General features: G+C 34.9%; 1 protein-coding gene across 1 annotated transcript in view; it reads left to right on the top strand.

Annotated features, from left to right (window-relative positions):
- unc80 (unc80, NALCN channel complex subunit) overlaps nt 1-19,348 on the top strand; it is a gene marked incomplete in the record, with an annotated part of 366,946 nt that overhangs the window by 73,576 nt on the left and 274,022 nt on the right. Inside the window, 1 exon segment of the mRNA XM_081749034.1 lies at nt 9,817-9,865. Coding sequence (XP_081605160.1) covers nt 9,817-9,865 — 49 coding nt within the window.

The raw sequence follows: 19,348 nt of genomic DNA, 5'->3' as shown, positions 1-19,348 counted from the left end.
ACTTCTCTCGTTTCTTTATTATCAAATCTGAGACAGTTTATCAAGAACTTAAATCTCCTTTCCGACATGGTTGCCTTGTAGCGATCTCCACATAGGGTAGTATCAAACATCTTTTCAGTGGGCAGATGATTGTCTTTCAGGGCAGCAGATAAAATTAATATCCCCAAGAGTGCTCGAAGCTCTTCCATGCAAACATGCCTCACGCTTCCTTCAGGTCTTTTGTACTTCTTCCGTTGTTGCTCAATTTCTTCATTGGTGTATTGGAGAATAGTCGCAAGAATTTCGTCACAAAAAATAGTTCAAAATATTCAAGAGAAGATGTGGCTTCACGGGAATTATTTGATGCTGTGGGTCCTGGCCGTATATGAATAACATTTTTGGACGGTGTCTTCCCCTTGTTCTTTAGGCATGACGTGTTCCAAACAAACCCATTCTTGCTTTTCAATGTTTCTTCTTGTACTTTGATAACACTTCCAGCAGATCTTCCCTCAACATTGTTGGAACATTCGTCTTTGTTTCTTTTACTTTCGTTCAGAACATTGTCTTTTTTCTTTTTCCGAGGCTGAGTTGGAACAGTAGAAATTTCAATGTTCTTCACTGCTTCTACACAATCTAAGTCGTCCTCTTCCGGTGTGTATTCGGGGTCAGCATCACTATCGTAACAGCTTTCATCAGAATCCGAATGGACTTCAACTTCTAAATTATCTTCTTCCAGATTTTCGGAAATTTCTTCTTCCTCTTCGAGAGCAGCCAATATTGCATCTTCATTGTCCAAAACGTTTGTCATTATTCTCGTCATTGAAGTGTCTGCCATCACCCAGAAAACGATCGAAAGTGAACCAAAGCATTCAACAAAACACCCGTTAAAGGTAGCAACACGTCAGATCTACGTGTACGAAAAAGGCGGTTAAAGGTAGCGACACGTCAAACTGACGTGTAGGTTTTAGAAAAAGAAAGTCGCCCAGAACAAAGAACGCGGAGACCTCTTACACCCGACGCCAACTAGTCGGCAACTAACACAAGTAAGCACTGCTGGCGTGCGGAGGTATGGAAACGAGGGGAGGGGAAAGGAGAGGCTATTATTCTCTACATACACGTAAATTTTACGTACGCTACCTTTCCAGGGTTAACTGGACGTTTGCTTTTCAACTATGCCCGGCCTATCTTCATCAACAAAGCCTTCTTCACCAAAGATGTTAACTTTTCCCTCTTAATCTTCACTGTATTCGCCACAGATATAACAAAAATATCTAGGTGGTTAACACCTTGAGGGACTATGACAATCACAAAAGTACTTGCAATGTTACTCTAACTACACTACACCTTGCGACACGCTCAAATCTACAGACGATCGAGCACCAGACGAAGGGGTGGCTAGAGGGGAGGAAGAATACACTGTTGCCAAACTTCAGTAGAACGCTCACTTCTCGTAAACTGGAACATTGTGTGTCACTGAAGAGTTTCTGGCCATGTTTCTTTAGGCAATAAAAAAAGAAACTGAAAATTTTACAAAACAATCGTAGACAATTTATCTATACACAGGGTAACTTCACTTAGCCAACTTTTTTTTTACCTTGTATTCAGCTAAAATTCGTGAATTTTTTATGTTAGGCCTATACCTGAATGTACTCGTGTAGGATGAATATTACTGAGCTTATATTCGCGCAGCACAACCGTAAATGTGTCTCAATTTCTCCAAAACTTTTATTTTTTCCCATTTTTTCAATTTCTTCTTCTTCTTCCATACACTTGTTCTCACCTTGAGTTCAAGTTATCGCTGTGATATTTTAGTATATTATACATAAACGTATAAGGTGTGTGAAACTTAGCTTATGTTTGCGCAGCGTCACTGTAAGTGTTGCAAACCTATCTCGATTTCTCTCAAAAAAGATTTTCACCAATTTTTGTCAATATTTTCTTCTTCTTTCTACAAATTGAACGTGATAGGTTTCAAATATTTTTCATTGGAATTTGTGTTTCATTAGTTTTTCAACGAGGTATCATTTGTTATTCTGTAAGGAGAGGGGGACAAAGGAAAATACATATTAGGAATTTAGAAGATCGGAATTTACAAATAATTCACTGAAATATCGAAGAAAGTAAGTAACATATAGTAGTTTCAATTTTTATATTTTATAAATTTTGAAAACTTTGTAACTAATATCGTGCATGGGAAAATTTAAAACTAAAATTGTAATTTCTGCCTTTCAATATAGGACTCTATAAGGTTTCGAGGTTAGCATCACTGATTGATAGCCATGTTTGTTACTCAAATAAATAATGTGTTGTTACTGATAAAAGCTATAGTAAATATGGAGAAGTTTTTGCTTAAACACAGGGGCCCCAAATGATTTCCTGCCTTTCCCAAGAGGTAAACTGAAGTCCAAAGTCCAAAGAAGATGCTCGAAAAATTGTTCACAAACGTGATGTACCTGCTCTTTCACGTGTGCAGCCACTTCTAATCTGTGGTCGACGAGGAACAGAACTTTGCGTCGTTGACACTGGCGAACTTCAAATGCATGAAGCATCCTGGATCTCGGAAGAAGAGTTCGATGTTATTTCTTTAGATCCTGTTTTAACTTCATCTTCCGCAGTACTTTGTTCTTGCCAATCACCAGTGACCTAAAATGATGGGTACGATTCCCTTAGGCAAACTACAGTAGTTTTGAAGAATTAGGATTGGTTAAATAAACAACCTTATGGGGTTAAAATATTATTACGGGTCTACCATTTTTTAATACTTTGATTTGTTGGCGAAAAACGCTACAAATATATTCACAATAATATAAGCATTTTGTACCAAAATAATCAAAATTGGTGAAAAAACAAAAATCAAAAAGTGTTACGTAACAAAGTTGAAGAGGTTCGGCCTTGCGTTACGAAGTGTGACAAGGAGGAGAAGGGGGTAAAAATTGGTCAAAAACAGCCTTACGAAATATGTGGAGTGTCCCTAAAATAGTAAATGAGATATAGCTTTTAATAAAATTATTTTTTTAGTGACGAATAATAAATAAATATTTTTGTCAGGAAATTTTAAAGAAATTAAGTGAAATTTCAAAAAATCAGCCTTATGTAGATACAAGGGCTTAAACTAAAATAGTTATGCAGAAAGGTATAACGTTTGGCGGGGACTATTATGTAGCACAGTAACATAATAAAAACTACCTGGAATATAATTTATGGAGAAAAAACGAATAATAATAATAATAATAATAATAATAATAATAATAATAATAATAATAATAATAATAATAATAATAATAATAATAATAATAATAATAATCTAAAAAACAGCTTTTTAGTTTTTCGGAAGGAAACAAAAATTTTCCGGTTCTTTTTGCGAAGTTTTTCGAAGTCTCACATCTATGCTGACAAATAAATAACTCTTCTTGGGCTGAAGAATATTCGACACAACATAGCAGGAATTATGCTGAAATGTACTTGAAAAATTAAACAAAGGTAATCGAGTTCGCAGCGAGTTATTAAACCATTTGTTGGATAATGCGTACCACACTAAACTGCAATGTGAGTACTTGATATTAACATTAATATATATATAGATAATTAATAAAACGTCTATCTTTACATGTGGCTACAAAGGACTTTGTGAGGACAGATACAGAGATGATGAAGTGGGTCAGTGGGTCGTGGGTCAAGATTTGTGAATGGATCAGGACGTGATCCATTGCAACCCACCGACCCACTCTGCTTAGTGGATTGTATTTAACGTCTTTTGAACAATGGTAAATTTGTCTATAGTTTACTTTCATGACTTCCATATCTCTTCGTTTTCTATTTGTTTCTATTTACTTATCTATTCTGAAAAATTGAGTATCTCACGCGCGGTTCTACTTAGGAAGCTGAAATAACTCGTTATTAAGAAGAATCAGGACGTGTTCTAGAATTTTAAGAAATCTCTTTTACAGGGGAGTGGGCACTTTCTATATAGAGAAATTGGTAATAGATTGGTGTGTAAAAATAATCGAAAAAGATCGATATTAGTGTCGAACCCATAGTTTTCGGGTTCATTGAGATGCACAGTAACAATCCCGAAGTCGTTCTAGGTACTGTATTTGAGCGGCTGACCCCAGAAATTCAAACTTCGTTTAGAGTGATAATTTCACAGTCTTGTTTAATTAAAAGTGTAAACTCTTTAGTCAGTGGAGAGGAGGGCGTGAGTCATAAGTCAGAGTTGATGACGATGGGTTTTGGTGGATGGTGGGTTCGGGTGGATTACACTGTGTCATGATGGATGGTGGGTCAGAGTGGATCACGGTAGGTGGTGAGTCAGTGGATCGTGGGTCAAGTATTAATTGACCCACGCCATCTCTGGACAGATGATGCACTTTTAATTGGGCTGTGAGTAATGTGTATATTGGGTCTCGTTGCCATTATTTCTGTCTTTCAAGACTAAAGTTCGCTATCTCTAAAATTTGAGATTATCCCACAATTTTGGATCAACACTTCTGTATTCCTGTGGTGAATCAAACTTGATACCACGTGTACAATGGCACATGCATTAGCTATTCCGATGCATTGATGCAAATAAACGACTAGAAATTTATTTTTTAACATTCCACTGAAGCGGATGTGGCTGAACACTTAAAGCTCATTCGTGAAGCACGTTTCTTGAGAAATATGCTTATAATTTTGGAGATGGTCCATTGGAACACACACAACTTCCGTTTAGGCAAAACAACGCATTAAGTTTTGAAGTATCTACCATTTTCTTGAAGTAGTGGAGTGCCTGATGCGCTGACATGTTTGTTTGCTCAGGCAGCGTACTTTTTTAGAACACTTAAAGACGCTGATGACATGCATAGCTTCATTCATTCTGCCTCCGTCTCTAAGCAGACATTTTGAGCCGTTGAAATTCAGTAACATTAATTGGTTTCTTTCCGAATGAGAGAGGAACGCTTCTTGATCGAAGTAAGTGAAAGACATTAGGTGATGAAGATTGTTGAAAATTGCAGAGAAGCTCTCATTTTGTATTGTGATGAACTTTATAACGAGTTAAGAGCAATATGGAGTCAAATGGATAAAAATGTACACGTAAGAAGACCACATTAAAGAGTAACTTACTAAATCTACTATAAATTACTACAAAGCTACTGTGAAAAAGCAATTAAGTATGCATGACATACTTAATAGTCGCAACTTGAAAATAGATGTCTGCGTAATGTTTAAGTCATATTCAAACAAATTGCACAAAAGGCTGCCAATACTTTATCATGGGAATTCAAGATTTATAGCTTTACTGAAAACCTTATTCACTTAATAAAAGATATGAGTGCCTTTAGGTGTTGCTACAGTCAATCTGTGACTTGAAATAATAATATACAAGTTTTGTAATTATATTGATCGTCGATCACATTTTGCGAGCGGAAATTATTCATTGGTGTCGAAACATATGTTTACCTAATTGTCAAATCTGGCGACTAGCTTTTCGGTTACAAAATTGTATTTTCACGATATTTATAAATATAAATTACTGTAAATATTATTTTTACAAATGAGTTCTCTCGTGACTAAGCGGTTAGAGAACCCACTTTTGGCGTGGGAGACCCGGATTCGATTTCCGACAGGAGTTCATGTGGTAAGGATCCCACGTCAGGCTGTAGGTCCACGTCCCATATAGCCTCGCTGTTGAAAGAGACGCTAAACTGAAAATCAAATCAAATTAATTTTACAAACGATTAATTTTGTGATTTAATTTGTGCTTTCCTATTAAGACTTGCAATTAAAGACCGATTTTAAAATTATGTAACTGATATGAGTTCTTAAGTTCGCGTATTTAAGAATTTTAAAGGATAAAATGTTTGCTAATAAACTGTGAAAATATAACTTTCCTTACATATAATTTGGCGCTAAAAAGTTCTCGCGACCATATTTTATAATTGTATGCCTAAATGCCATTTAGCTACTATTTTATCATTATGAGTTGTTTTAGCCAAAAAATGAGCTTAAACAAATGAACTTGTCTTATATTAAGAAGTCTAATAGGACATGATATGCCAGTAAAGTTTCCTGTATCAATTGCGAACATGATTAAATTATTTCCCAATTTTGATAACGTATACAATTATAGCTATATTATCATACTTAAGCAGGTCCACCTTAAATAGCATTTATTCTAACTTATATGTGTAATGAGGCATTTATTCATTCTATTGATTTATCAGAGCCTAAAACAACTTTCTTAGTGTATCAGAAGCAGAACAGACTCAACATTTGCAATAGGCTATAAGATAACAAATATCCAATCCATTATCCTGCCAAATTTTCTTTAAATTCTGCTAAAAAAAAAAAAAAAAAAAATCAACTTCCGTGAAAGATTTCAGAATTTTGAAAAAGTAATGCACATCTTCAGACTAATGAAGTAGATAATTATCTTTGTTTTGTCTTCATCACCGTTAATGGTGTTATATACGTGCAGGTGAACCGGACATCAAGTACATGTGTGCTACAAATGTATTAATTTGAATTATTTATGTGAAAATTGTAAATATATTGCAAATGACGGTGGACGCCATTTGCATTTTATGCCGACTATAAGGTCGATATCGGAACTACTAAAAATTGATGAAAAAATAAACAGTTAATGCAATTAAGTCATAATTAAGGATAAGAAAGTTTCAAAATCAAGAATAATACGAATTGTCAAAAGTAGATAATTGTTGAAATGTCAAAATCGGAAAGGAGTTCTAGCGATGAAAGAGGACCAGTTGCCCAGATAGTCAGGCCAGAAAAGTTAGGAAAAGCGAAAATAAATTAAGTAAAAAGGATGTGCCTGTGTGTGTTCACGATGTATGAGAAGGTGTTTGTGTTGTATGCAATTCATTATTTCCCCTTTCTCCACGCAGCATTTCACTAAGCCGATGCTCACACTTGCACCACCACCGCCGAACTGTCATTATCTAATAAACATGATGAATATAACTTCATTGTCCTTTGTTTTATTGTTTATAACAACAACAGTAACAAAGCTTCATGTTAAAAAAAAAAAATAACCTTTATAGCTGCAGTCTCCTCCATTATTAGGGTTCTCAAGTGAAATATTGATACATTTATAAAACATTAAACATATCATTGAAAAAAATCAACTTGAAATAGAAATTCGGTTTCAACGTCCTTAAAATATTCCAACTTTTGTTATTAAATCTCTTAAAGAGAATACTGAACATACTCTGACGCATTTTATAAGCTCTCACATAATCTTGTAGCAAAAATTTTATTTAATAAAGAAATCATGACTGTGTTGTCAAGTGAAACGACTTGAAAATTCCTAAATATTTTATATTTCACAGCACAGACGAAAGCTAAATCTTTTGGGAGATATGAGTAAATCTTTTGTTAATGTGGAGTTATATACATTTTTTTTTTTTTTAGTATTCACCAGAGAGCATTTGACTCCCCCCCCCCCCTCCATTTCTTTCCTCTTTTGCTTCTAGCTTTTGAAACGCACAACTTCAAATGTGTTTTGGCAATTGTTCAAAACGCTGGTTTCAGCCATAAACCACAACCACGGCCGGATGAAAACCTTCTCGTATTAATCAACAGGGACTGGTGAGTGAAGAAAGTTAGAGGAACACTCGCTCCTTGAATCAAAATATCATTTACTCAGGTTTTTAAACAAGACGAAGAATAGTCATTCGTACCAACATCTCACTATTTAGTTCCTTCTCTAACAAGATATGAAAGAAGAATTTCTTGGCTCAATGTGTGAGTTCCGTACACCTGCATCCGTACGACAAAGATTTTTTTTTTTTTTTTCGAGAATACTGAAGGTTCTATTTAAAAGTATGTATAGAATGCTTGCTTTGCACAAAATTTGGCAGAATATAAAGGAATCTTTCTTTGGTATAAGGATCGATTGATCAAATCGGCTCTACAGATTTCGGTTATCTTTTAGACTATAGTATGGGAGGCGATGTATTAGTGAGTCGCAAAACAAGGGTTTTTGAAATAAAAGTTGTTAGGGCTCTCTTAATATTTTTCAAAGGAATTTGTGTGAGAAAGAGTTTTCATCTCCAATTATATTAAAAATCAATTGTATAGAACATTGTCTAATATATCCGCAAACCTACAGTTATTAAATGATGGACACATATACAGAAAACATTTTTATTGAAAGACCAGCGTCTAGCCCAGCGTTTCTCAATCTTTTAGTTTGATCAAAATTAGAGTATAAATCTGCAAATTGGCACTCTGTAGTCGAAGTAAATGTTTTCAAAATACGGAGCAGATAAAAAGAAAAGACATTCATTAAATACTTATGTCTTAAAACTCGATAAGATTTTATTTCTTTTGTTTATAAACAATGTGCAATAATTTTGAACAGTAATGATTCAGTTTCTAGGGTTTCGAAGGTAGAGTCGATCGTGAATATACAAGGACTGTTCGGAAAGTAATGTTACCAAGTCTGCAAGTATGAAGAACAATTGTTTGCATATTAATAAGAATAACAATACCTGAACATTAAAATTCTTCAAAATATTGTCCTCCTGCGTTTATACATCTTTGCCAGCAGGATTTCCAATCTGCAAAGGCAGCCTGGAAGGCCTATTCTGGAAATGCGTTTAAAGCCACTTCACAAGCTGCTCTCATGTCGACAATTATTCTGTAACGACATCAGGCGTTTCAAACGGGAAAACAAAAAGAAGTCTGTGTGAGCTGATTCGGGAATGTATAGTAGCTAGGGCAGCATTGCCACGTTAGATTTGGCCATATAGCGGTCATGACGAGGGCAGTATGGGCTGGCGCATTGTCATGATGAAATTTTCAATCACCGCTGATGTCTGGTCTGATGTGTTGGATAATTATTCTCATCTCTTGAGGACTTCTACGTAAAATTTAGAGTTAACAGTTGCACCGGGAGATACAAATTCACGATGGACGATGTCCCTGATGTAAAATAATAATAATAATAATAATAATAATAATAATAATAATAATAATAATAATAATAATAATAATAATAATAAGCATTGTCTTGGTCTTTGATTTGCTCATTCGAGCCTTCTTGTGGGATGAAGGGACGCCGAGGTATGTCACATGTCACTTCGCCTCTTCGTTCTGGGGTCATACTGGAATATACACCCATGATAACATTATCCAAAAAGTGAAGATCATTTTTACACGTTTCCACAATGTCTTAACAAATTTTCGCTCGGCAAGATTTTTGGTCGCCATTTAAAATTCTTGAAACAAGTTTCGCGTACACTTTTCTGTGTGCAAATTCTTGATCACAATCTCGTGGACGATAATTTATGGAAGTTCTTTCACATGAGTCACATTTTTGTCGTTTGAGCGGATTGTCGGGTTTCCAGAGCAGACCTCATCGTCGACCTCCTCACGGCCTTCAAAAAAAAAAAAATAGTTGTGCAATCTGTAGTGCCCTACGATGCTTCATATTAAGGTCTTTTGATTCGATTATATGTTACAGTAAACTTGCCTTTATGATAAACACTTATCATCGAAGGCCTGTTGAACCATTAGAGAATTTTCAGCTGCCAGATCTGCTGAGTTTCACACAAAACTTGATCAGGTATCTTTGTTTCAGTGAGTGCTGCATCGTGGGGACGAAACAGAGGTTTACTAAATCTTCCATCTTTCACCTCCGAGAACTCGGAGATAACCGAGCAAGCACTCGCTCAGTAATTGACTGATTCACGTCACCTTTCCGTCACCATCGAGGTCGGCGGCGCTTCGCAATAAAATGTATAGCATTACTTTCCGGAAAGACCTTGTAAAATAGAAATTTAAACTTTTAAAATACATTGATAATTGATACTACTTTTTTCTATTTTATTTCAGCCCATTTATAAGACCAAAACTGGGGAAATTGCACGAGGCATCATGTATGGTAAGGCTCAATTCCTAATAAAGAAAATATACTATCAGTGTAGGCCTATGCTTTTGAAATATTCAAATTAAAAGTTAGTATTTATATTAATTTACACTCCTTGTTACAATAAATGTTTAAATGTTATAATGTAAGATGATATTTCAGATTCCTTACATGACAGACAATGATATTTATAATTCTAATTAGTATATATTTTTTTTAAGTACTACCTTAGAATTAAGAATTATATAAACTGTGCAAAAAGTATTATGAACTTCTAGAACATGAAGACTTGCGCAATTGCAAGTCCGTGCAATAACTTAAGTAATGACATGAAAGAAAAGTATCTTTAATACAATGAAGTGCAAGGTAATATAATAAATCGATATCCTACACTCTAAACAGAATTCTTTCAACTTTTAGATTTCTTAGGAATTTTATTGTATTTCTTTTTTCCAAAATGAGAAATGTCCATGAGTAGATATATTGACCTTCAATTTTAAATTGGATTTTATTTAAGAAAGAATTGGGAACAATTAAAATATTTGTTTTTTTTCGTAAAGATTTTGCTTGTTTTTACAATCCCTGATTTTTATGTCCTAAAAAATCCATAAATAAGATTAATCATATTTGATTTATTGCGGATCTTCAACAATTTACAGAACGCAAGTTGAAAAATACTGTGTTACTGTATTATGTTACAGTTGAACACATTGTATTTTTAAATTTTATTTTACCTGGATTATCTTGTACTTAAAGATAACGCTATGAGAAAGTATCGACAAAAATGTTTCACAAAAGATGCGCTCAGTTGCACAAAGGATTCAAATCTTTTTTGGGGGGAGGGGGTGTCATTCTGGACACTTGTATTGTATATAGCATCTCTACCTGATTATCTCTACCTGATTAAGTCACTTAGCTGCCTAAATAGCTTTCTCCCAAACTCCTCCTGAATGATATTTCACCGTATGCCACAGTATATCGATCTATATTATATATATATATATACAGGGTGTTAATGACACACATATATAACACACACATATATGGGTGTTAATGTAACACATATATATACACAGGGTGTTAATGAACTATACCGACAAACTGTAAGAGATGATTCCTCACATCAAAATAAGAGAAAAGGTTCATATGGACCTATGGCGAAAAGTGCATAGTTTCAGAGCTAGGGCTGTCCAAAATCGCAAAAAAGCTCAATTTCAATAGGTTCTATTTCGAATTCCAGTAACTGTGGATGATGGTTCTTATCAGCGTAAAGGAAGCCACGCATACACAATCCAAAAGTGCATATTTCATCAATTATTAATAGGTCTAGAGGGTATTCCCTACAGGGTGTAATTCTCAGGTGTGTTTTCAATAGAGTTTTCAGATATATCCTGATTTCAAGAAGGATCCAAAGTAGGCATGAGGTAAAATTTTAACAACAATGGACATCCAATGCTTCGGAGGAAGGCTGAAGTGTTAGGAACCGGCAGCTCCGTGTTTCTTTGTATTCGGAATAACGTGTGATGATATGTATTTCTTCACGGTATATTTCACGTTTTCTTCACTTATAAGCGTGAAAGGAAATATCGCATCATGCGTTTTCCCGAGTATGAGAGACCGTGCTGCTGATGATCCTTAACACTCCCGACATCACGCCAAAGGATTCCGTGTCCATTGCTGTCAAGGCTTATCGTTTTCCTGCTTTGGACCAATCATAAAATCAGAGCATTTCTCAAAATTCGGTTGATGGCATATCTGGGAATTTCACCCTACAGGGAATGATCTGAACATCCATTGAACATTAATGAAATATGCATTTTTGGATTGCATACGAGTGACTTTCTTTATGATGAGGAGGATCTTTATGATGTACTCAAATGGAATACGGTATTGAGTTCATTCTCTCTCCCCGGTACTAATGCCCCTACTGAAAGAATCTTATCACACACAAACAATATATGGACAAGTGAGAAAACACAGTTGAGCATTCAAGTATTGAAAGCAATGTCTATTGTAAAATATAACTTCAAGTATGCCAACACCGGGAAAAACTTCAAGTTACCTTTGTGCAGGACACAGATCTACCGAGGAAAATGAATTCGTTTCGAAAGTATTCGTGGTCAACTGTAGTTCCATGCAGCACATCACAATCTGCTATCCATCGGTTTTAAAACCTAAAGGGAATAATGAGTACAGAGCAGATTTGGCATGGCTGTTAAAGGTATTTTAATATGAAAATATATTAACTACCCTCATAGACTCATACTGGTTCACAGAAAATAAATTACAGTATTATATTTAATAATTTAAATTTTAATACTAAAAAGTGTATAGGCCTATAGATTCAGTGACACAAATTTAATGCCCGAAATCGGTGATAATAGAAACCGTCCAGCTTTGGCTCGCGAAAAATATGGACAGTATAGAAATGGGGCTTGAATCCCTTGTGCTCTGACCGCCCCAAATAATACTGTGTCTCAAATAATACCTTATTCAGTCTATAGTTTACCTGGTTAGAAGATATAATTTTCCTATAACTTATATTTGAACTATTGTTAGTTCAAATCTATTTTAACTAACTGATTCTATGTTGTTTTATGGTTCATATTATAACAGATCGTTGACAAAGATCCTTTGAATATGCCAACGTCAATCTAACAGTGGGTGGATTTCATGGACATGGTTTTGTTTTAGGCCCACAATGAGACGGCGTGAAAGTTTGGTGACAAATTGTTCATTATGTATTTTGCCATAACATCATTATTAAATACAGAAATTATTCTTCGGCTTGACATAAGGAATAAATTGGTATAAAATATATAATATATAAATAACTTGTAAATAATTAGGTTCAATCTTAATATTCGCGCATCCTATCGTGTAATTTAAGCACAATGTCAAGATTGTTTTTTTTTTCTGATAGATTTATTGGAATCTTAGGAGAATAGGTATGGGAACATCTATATCTTTAACCAGGGGCGGATACAGGGGGGTGATCAGGGCGATAGCCCCCTTCGCAGAAAAGGAAACTTTCTTATTTTTCATATAAATAAAACCTATCTCAGAGTTTGGTGCTCTTAAAAGTAGCTCTAAGTAGTAGTATTACAACTCACCGCCCCCACCCAGAAGTCCGTCCTGAATCCTCCCTTTAATCCCGTTTTTCGGAGGCATTCACCGCTAAATCTATCGCAATTTAAATAATCATATAGATTGTAGTTGAAACTTTAAAAAATAAAAACTTCCAGTATTGGCAGTCTTGGTATCAAATTTCTACGAGTCTTTCGTTACCTGACGGCTAATAATAATTTTGTTGATGAAACAATGCCAAAAATATGGTTTCATCTTTATTGGATAACAACCACAATCTTTTGAACAACTACATGCACAGGTCTTTGATAAACGAACTGTAAAGATACTGTCATTCCTAAACACAGTCGAGAAGCCACGTGTTGTGACAACAACTGATTTATATGTTGTATGCAGAAAGTATTAAGAGTCAACTATGATTAAACGGCATCTGTTAAAAGTACACACATACTTCTGTTGCTGGTGGCAATGATGATGAAGAATATAGCCTGCACATATGCCGACATTTTTTTTTCTTTTATTACAGGATGTGGTACTGATAAATCAAGGCATGTGTTGAATACAGGTCGAGATGCTTTTGTGTGTTTTTATGACGTCGTCATTACTTAATCGCATAGGAAACGAGCCGTCTCCTTGGAGACCGTTCGCGAGGACTCAGAGAATCTCTCAGTTCAACTTCTATCGATTAATTGTGTTCCGTTCAACGAAAGAGAAAAAAAATGAAAACAAGACAAAGATGTTTTTCTTTTGCATGTTGATAATATTCAAGAGATAGATACTTTAAGTCATCTCACTTTTCCGCTTCGTATAAACATGTATTTATTTTTACTTATATGTAGTTTATACCTTATTATATTATACTCAGTCAAAAGCTTAAGAAATACATGATATTTATAAACTCAATATACAAATATACAATGTGAAGATGAATTCCTTTTTAATATGTTCATTATCTAAGCATTCTCATTAAACTTTAAACGCCCACCAGGAATTTGAACGAAATCGTAGATTCCCACGTTGGAGGTTCCTAGTCACCTCCTAATTACCACAGAATTATGATGGATATATCGTTGGAAAACTTATGGAGCGCAATTTCAACGAGGTAACGTTTCTTCAATTCCCGGCCTATTCGTAGAAGAAGTCTTATATAGAACTGTCCTGATAATAATTGTAATTTACGTATATAAAAAAGTGAGACTCAAATAATTGGTCACCTTTGTTTCTTCTTCCTCCCTCAATGAGCAACAAGTACACATACAGAGTATTACCATGTAGTGAACTACTTAATTACTTCACATACCAATTTTTAAGAGTGTGCCCCAAGGGGGTATGGCCCAAAAAAACCTGATGTAAAAACACAAAAAAAAAAAAAAAACACGAACTTTACCCTCCCACACACATAAATGCATATCAGTGGAAAGCTTCATTATTCAAGAGCACATTTATACCAAAGTTAACTTCCTAACTTAATTAGGGGCTAAGCTATCGAGGTTTAAAGCACGGACGCAGCAATTGCATCAATGGGCCTGGGACCTCAATAACTCGAAGCTGAAGGGAATAGATAAAAATTCGAGTTACCGAATTTTTTCGAGTAATGAAGGTTCGAGTTATCATTGTGGCCACAACAAAAATTAGAGGTACTGACTTTCCGGTTCAGCAACAATGACAATTACGTAAAAGCATAGAGCCATAGCTTCGCGTTATCGAGGTCAGATCAAGAGCAACTCGACTTATAGAGGTAAATTTCGACTTGTAAAAGTTCGCAGATAAGAAAGTTCGAGTTAACATTAAATATGATTATAAACTTCTTAAAATTCGATTTATCGAGGTTGTTATTTTTAAACAGTCGATTTACAGAAGTTATTTTAACATTGAGCGTTAAGGAAAGTTCAAGAGGAATACGGATAAGTTCGAGTTATCAAGGAATTTGAGTTATCGAGGTTGGAATTATCGAAGTACAACTGTATTAGTGTGTAGCGGGAGGAAATTGTCCAAAGATGTGAGATATATCGGTCGATTGATCTCAATGAGCTAAACAAAACGATATGGATGAGTGTAAATCCTCACACGTACTTTTCTTACATGATGGAGAGAAACGCTTTTTGATTGTAAAACTAACCGTACAACATATCAAGTTGAAATTGACCCTAAAATATACCCTCACATCAACCTTTTCATTACGACACTAAAGCATACATCCCTCACATCAACCTTTTCATTACGACACTAAAGTATACATCCCTCACATCAACCTTTCCTTACGACACTAAAGTATACATCCTTCACATCAACCTTTTCATTATGACACTAAAGTATACATCCCTCACATCAACCTTTTCATTACTACACTAAAATATACATCCCTCACATCAACCTTTTCATTACGACACTAAAGTATACATCCCTCACATCAACCTTTTTTATTACGACACTAAAGCATACATCTCTCACATCAACCTTTTCATTATGACACTAAAGTATACATCCCTCACATCAGCCTTTTCATTACGACACTAAAGTATACATCCCTCACATCAACCTTTTCATTACGACACTAAAGTATACATCCCTCACATCAACCTTTTCTTACGACACTAAAGTATACATCCCTCACATCAACCTTTTCATTACGATACTAAAGTCCCTCATATCAACCTTTCATTACGACACTAAAGTATACCCTCACATCAACCTTTTCATTATGACATTAACTAGACGACAGTTAACAATATGGTTAATGAGATATACATCAAAATCACAACGAGATGAATAAACTTATATGGTTGAGGGAAATATCTCAATCGTAACCTTTTCTTTTTCAAAAAATCGAAAAGAAGGGAAATTGTTATGGCATTGAAAAGCATTCGTTCCCAATAAGAATTGACAATTCTTGTTTTGTTAGAACAGATTGTTTATTTATTTATTTATTTATTTATTTACTGCATACGTAAAAATAATATAACGATAAGTATCACATTGTATATAATATATATTATATTGCTGTTTGTCTTCTAAAGACGACACACATCCTCTGATACGCATGCTACTTGTAAACATAGTTTGAAACATACGTCTTGAAATTGTAAGCCGCTGAAAGTATGGTAAAACAGATTTGAAAAATATATATATATAGATCAAAAACTACGTGCTTCCTAAAAAGTAATTGAATCAAACTATACTTAGGACTTTTATTATATTCTTTTTCAATGACTATTTTGTGCTGTCAATTGTAGCTAATAAATAAAGTAATCACAATAGTGTTCGTAGTTTGAGGGAAATTTCCCTAAGTTAGGGAAATTTCGTGAATAAATTTAGCGAAAAGGGAAAAATGATTTTTTTTTCGATAAAACGTGAAACTCCATGGAAATTCTCGGGCTGACTGATTGACCAATATAATTGCTTAAATATTTCTTTGTTCTTCAGCAATAAACCAATGCAATGGCAACAGTGTGTGTCGGTGGGTGGGGGTGGGGTACGGGGGGGGTGTTTGTCTATGTGTGTGTGTGTTCAAAGTAGCATAATTTGCAGCCATTGTTGTCTGGGTGTATTTGTGTGTTTTTTTTTTTAAAAAGCGAAGGGAAAAGTAAAAGAAGATAAGCAAAAAATGTTGTTGACACTTCTTTTAATATAGTTAAATTAATCTCATAACGTTATTTCTGTCATAGAAATTGGACATTCAACAAACTAAAGAAAATTTGATGAAATAGGGAAAATTTTGTCTCAGTCGAAGGGAATCTACGAATACTGCATCACGTGAGCTAATGGAATCACTTACGGAGTCAGATTTCTTCAAAGTCTTTCCTGTATAGCTTAATTGTTCTGGTTTACAGTGGTGTTTGATTGTAGTGTAGTTTATTTGTGCTTTTGATTATTGAATTAAAGGAGATTATCTGACACAGTAAATGTTTTATTTAGTTTCATTGATAGAGTGTTTATCATGATTGTTGAAGCTTCTATGCTCTATGGCCCCCCACAAATGTCTTCTTCTTGAGGCAAGAATTGTTTTCTTTAATTTATATTATATAAAAAACTTGAAACTTCTTTTCACACCCCCGCTTACCTTCTAGCACATTTCTAATAATAAGACTATTTCTTCTTATGTTATGTCCTAATCAGTTCTCTTTGCTCTTCTTTTTTAAGTATTTGTACTACTGCGTTTTTCTCTTCTCTTCTCTTGCTAACACTTCGTATTTTCATTATGCAAAATTATTTATTTATTACTTACCGCACCTATATCCCGACTCTATTCAGGCGTTGTCCATCACTTGGTTGTAATGTTCACGTTTCTCCCATATAGTACGTTACTCCATAGTGCCTTTTTCCATAACACTTTATTGTATGACCAATAAATAAGATTTTTCTTCTCTCTAAAAGTTTATTTCGTCATTTTTATTCTTTATCTTCTGTCTCGTTTACACTTGAGATCTTAATTAATTATATTAAGCACTGGAAATTAGTAATCTATTCGACTTTCTCTTCACCAACTAGTATGGCTATCATAGCTCCCATTCTCTGAACCAGCATTTTTTTTTATCAGTTTCTAACATTAATTTTCATCTCGTGTTCTTCATACCTTTTCCTCGAATTTTCTCAAATCTTATTAATTTTTTATTCCGTATCCCGTTATAAGAGCCATATTATCTGCAAAGCTAAATATTTATTTAATGTTCTGTCCTATTAAAATACTGACCCAGCGATATTTAAATTCATGAAACTTCTTTCAATGTCTCCGGTGCTTGGGGTCCCTGGTTCGATTCCAGCTCGCGCCGTGTGGACTTTATGGTGGACAAACACCGTGCTCGTGGGTTTTCTCGGGGTTCTCCCGTTTCCTCCCACTTTCTTCATTCCACCATTTCACTCATCTCTCATTATCACCGTCTCCTTTAGCCTAACCGGCATAACCGTGGGACGTAAAACTTAAATATTTCATTTCATTTTTCTTTCAATGTCTACCATTGTGTATACCATGTATCACATAACATGGAGGGAAACTCGACTGGAGGAAACAGACTTAGTAGAACGAGTTTAGCATAAGATACAGTTTCTAGAATTTCCGGTAATTGCACATTGAAATGAATGGTTGTCTTATCTCTGAACAAATCAAACCATTTGATGTAGATTTTCTGCACAATTGTGCATGAGATCACGATCATGTGTTGCTTTCATTCCTTGTGTAGGACGATTCCTCTATGACCATAAAAAAAATAGAGGGCAAGTGAAAATGATGGATCCGATTTCAGAAACGTATTCTGTGAAATCTAATAATTATATGTTATTGTGAGACATGCGCTTCAAAAAACCAACTTTCAAAGTTGTTTCCACTCTCTACTGCTAAGTCAGCAGCGAGAATTTAAGGAAAATTGGGTTGACTGGAGAACAGAACTTTCTATGTGCTTGATTATCATGTAAACAAGTCTGTGATTAGTGTTCAACAGCATTCCTCTATCCAATATCGGGGAGACTCACCTACGGGAAGGCCATTCGTAAATGGTATAACATTTCAGAGATTCGGCCCGTGGCTCACAGCAGCTATTGCTGATGGGATCGCAACATGCTACAAAAGGTTTCGCAGGAGATAGACTATCGGCTTGATGTGTGTCGTGTTACGCGAGATGCTCGCATAGAACACTTGTGATATGTTTCAAATAAACTTTGATAGTTTACTTTCCTTAGCACATATGTTTGATATGTTTGATAACATATGTTTGATAAATTTCTGAAATCGAATCCATTATCTTGACTTGCCCTGAATAATGACATCCTGAAACTTTGATTGAACTTCTACAGTGGCAGAGAGGATTGATTTCTCCAGTTGTTCCACTGTTATTTCAACTACGGTTCAAGGTCTTTAGCCTATGTTTTCCATTAATATCGACAGTTCGTAATGAAGATTCATTAACGCTAAATGGTTGGCGGTCGCGCTGAAGATCGAGATTCAATTCCTCGTTAGCTCATATGGTTTGAATATCATGTTGAACTGTAGTCTTGATTATGTAAATGAAAGTTAAACTCCAAACAAAACAAATCGAAAGGAGTATATGCCATTAAAGATAGGCTTTTGTTATAACAATGTTGACGGGATTCTGATCCCTTTCAGCGATTAAGCAAAGATAGAATCATCGTATCGTATATTTTTCTGGGAATCACTAAATTAAATTACGGAATACTGATATAGCTGACTTGAAATATACCTTGTAACGTAAAATATTTCTTCTCATTTTGCTCGACGATCTTCGTGAAGTCCGAAAGATTTTTAACATTTCCTTATTTCATGTTGTTTTCGGCCTTCAAACTTTGATCACCTATGCTAACACGTCTTCACAAAAGCGAGTAGCTCAGTGGAATATGGTCTACGGTATATTGTCTATTTACCACACACTTCTCTTAAATTTCTGTTAAATTTTTATTAGG

Source organism: Thermobia domestica, chromosome 2, assembly GCF_964235325.1.
Source record: "Thermobia domestica chromosome 2, izTheDome1.hap1.1, whole genome shotgun sequence".
Classification (NCBI taxonomy): domain Eukaryota; kingdom Metazoa; phylum Arthropoda; class Insecta; order Zygentoma; family Lepismatidae; genus Thermobia; species Thermobia domestica.
Note: the sequence above shows the minus strand (reverse complement) of the source record. Positions and strands in the feature narration are given on the sequence as shown.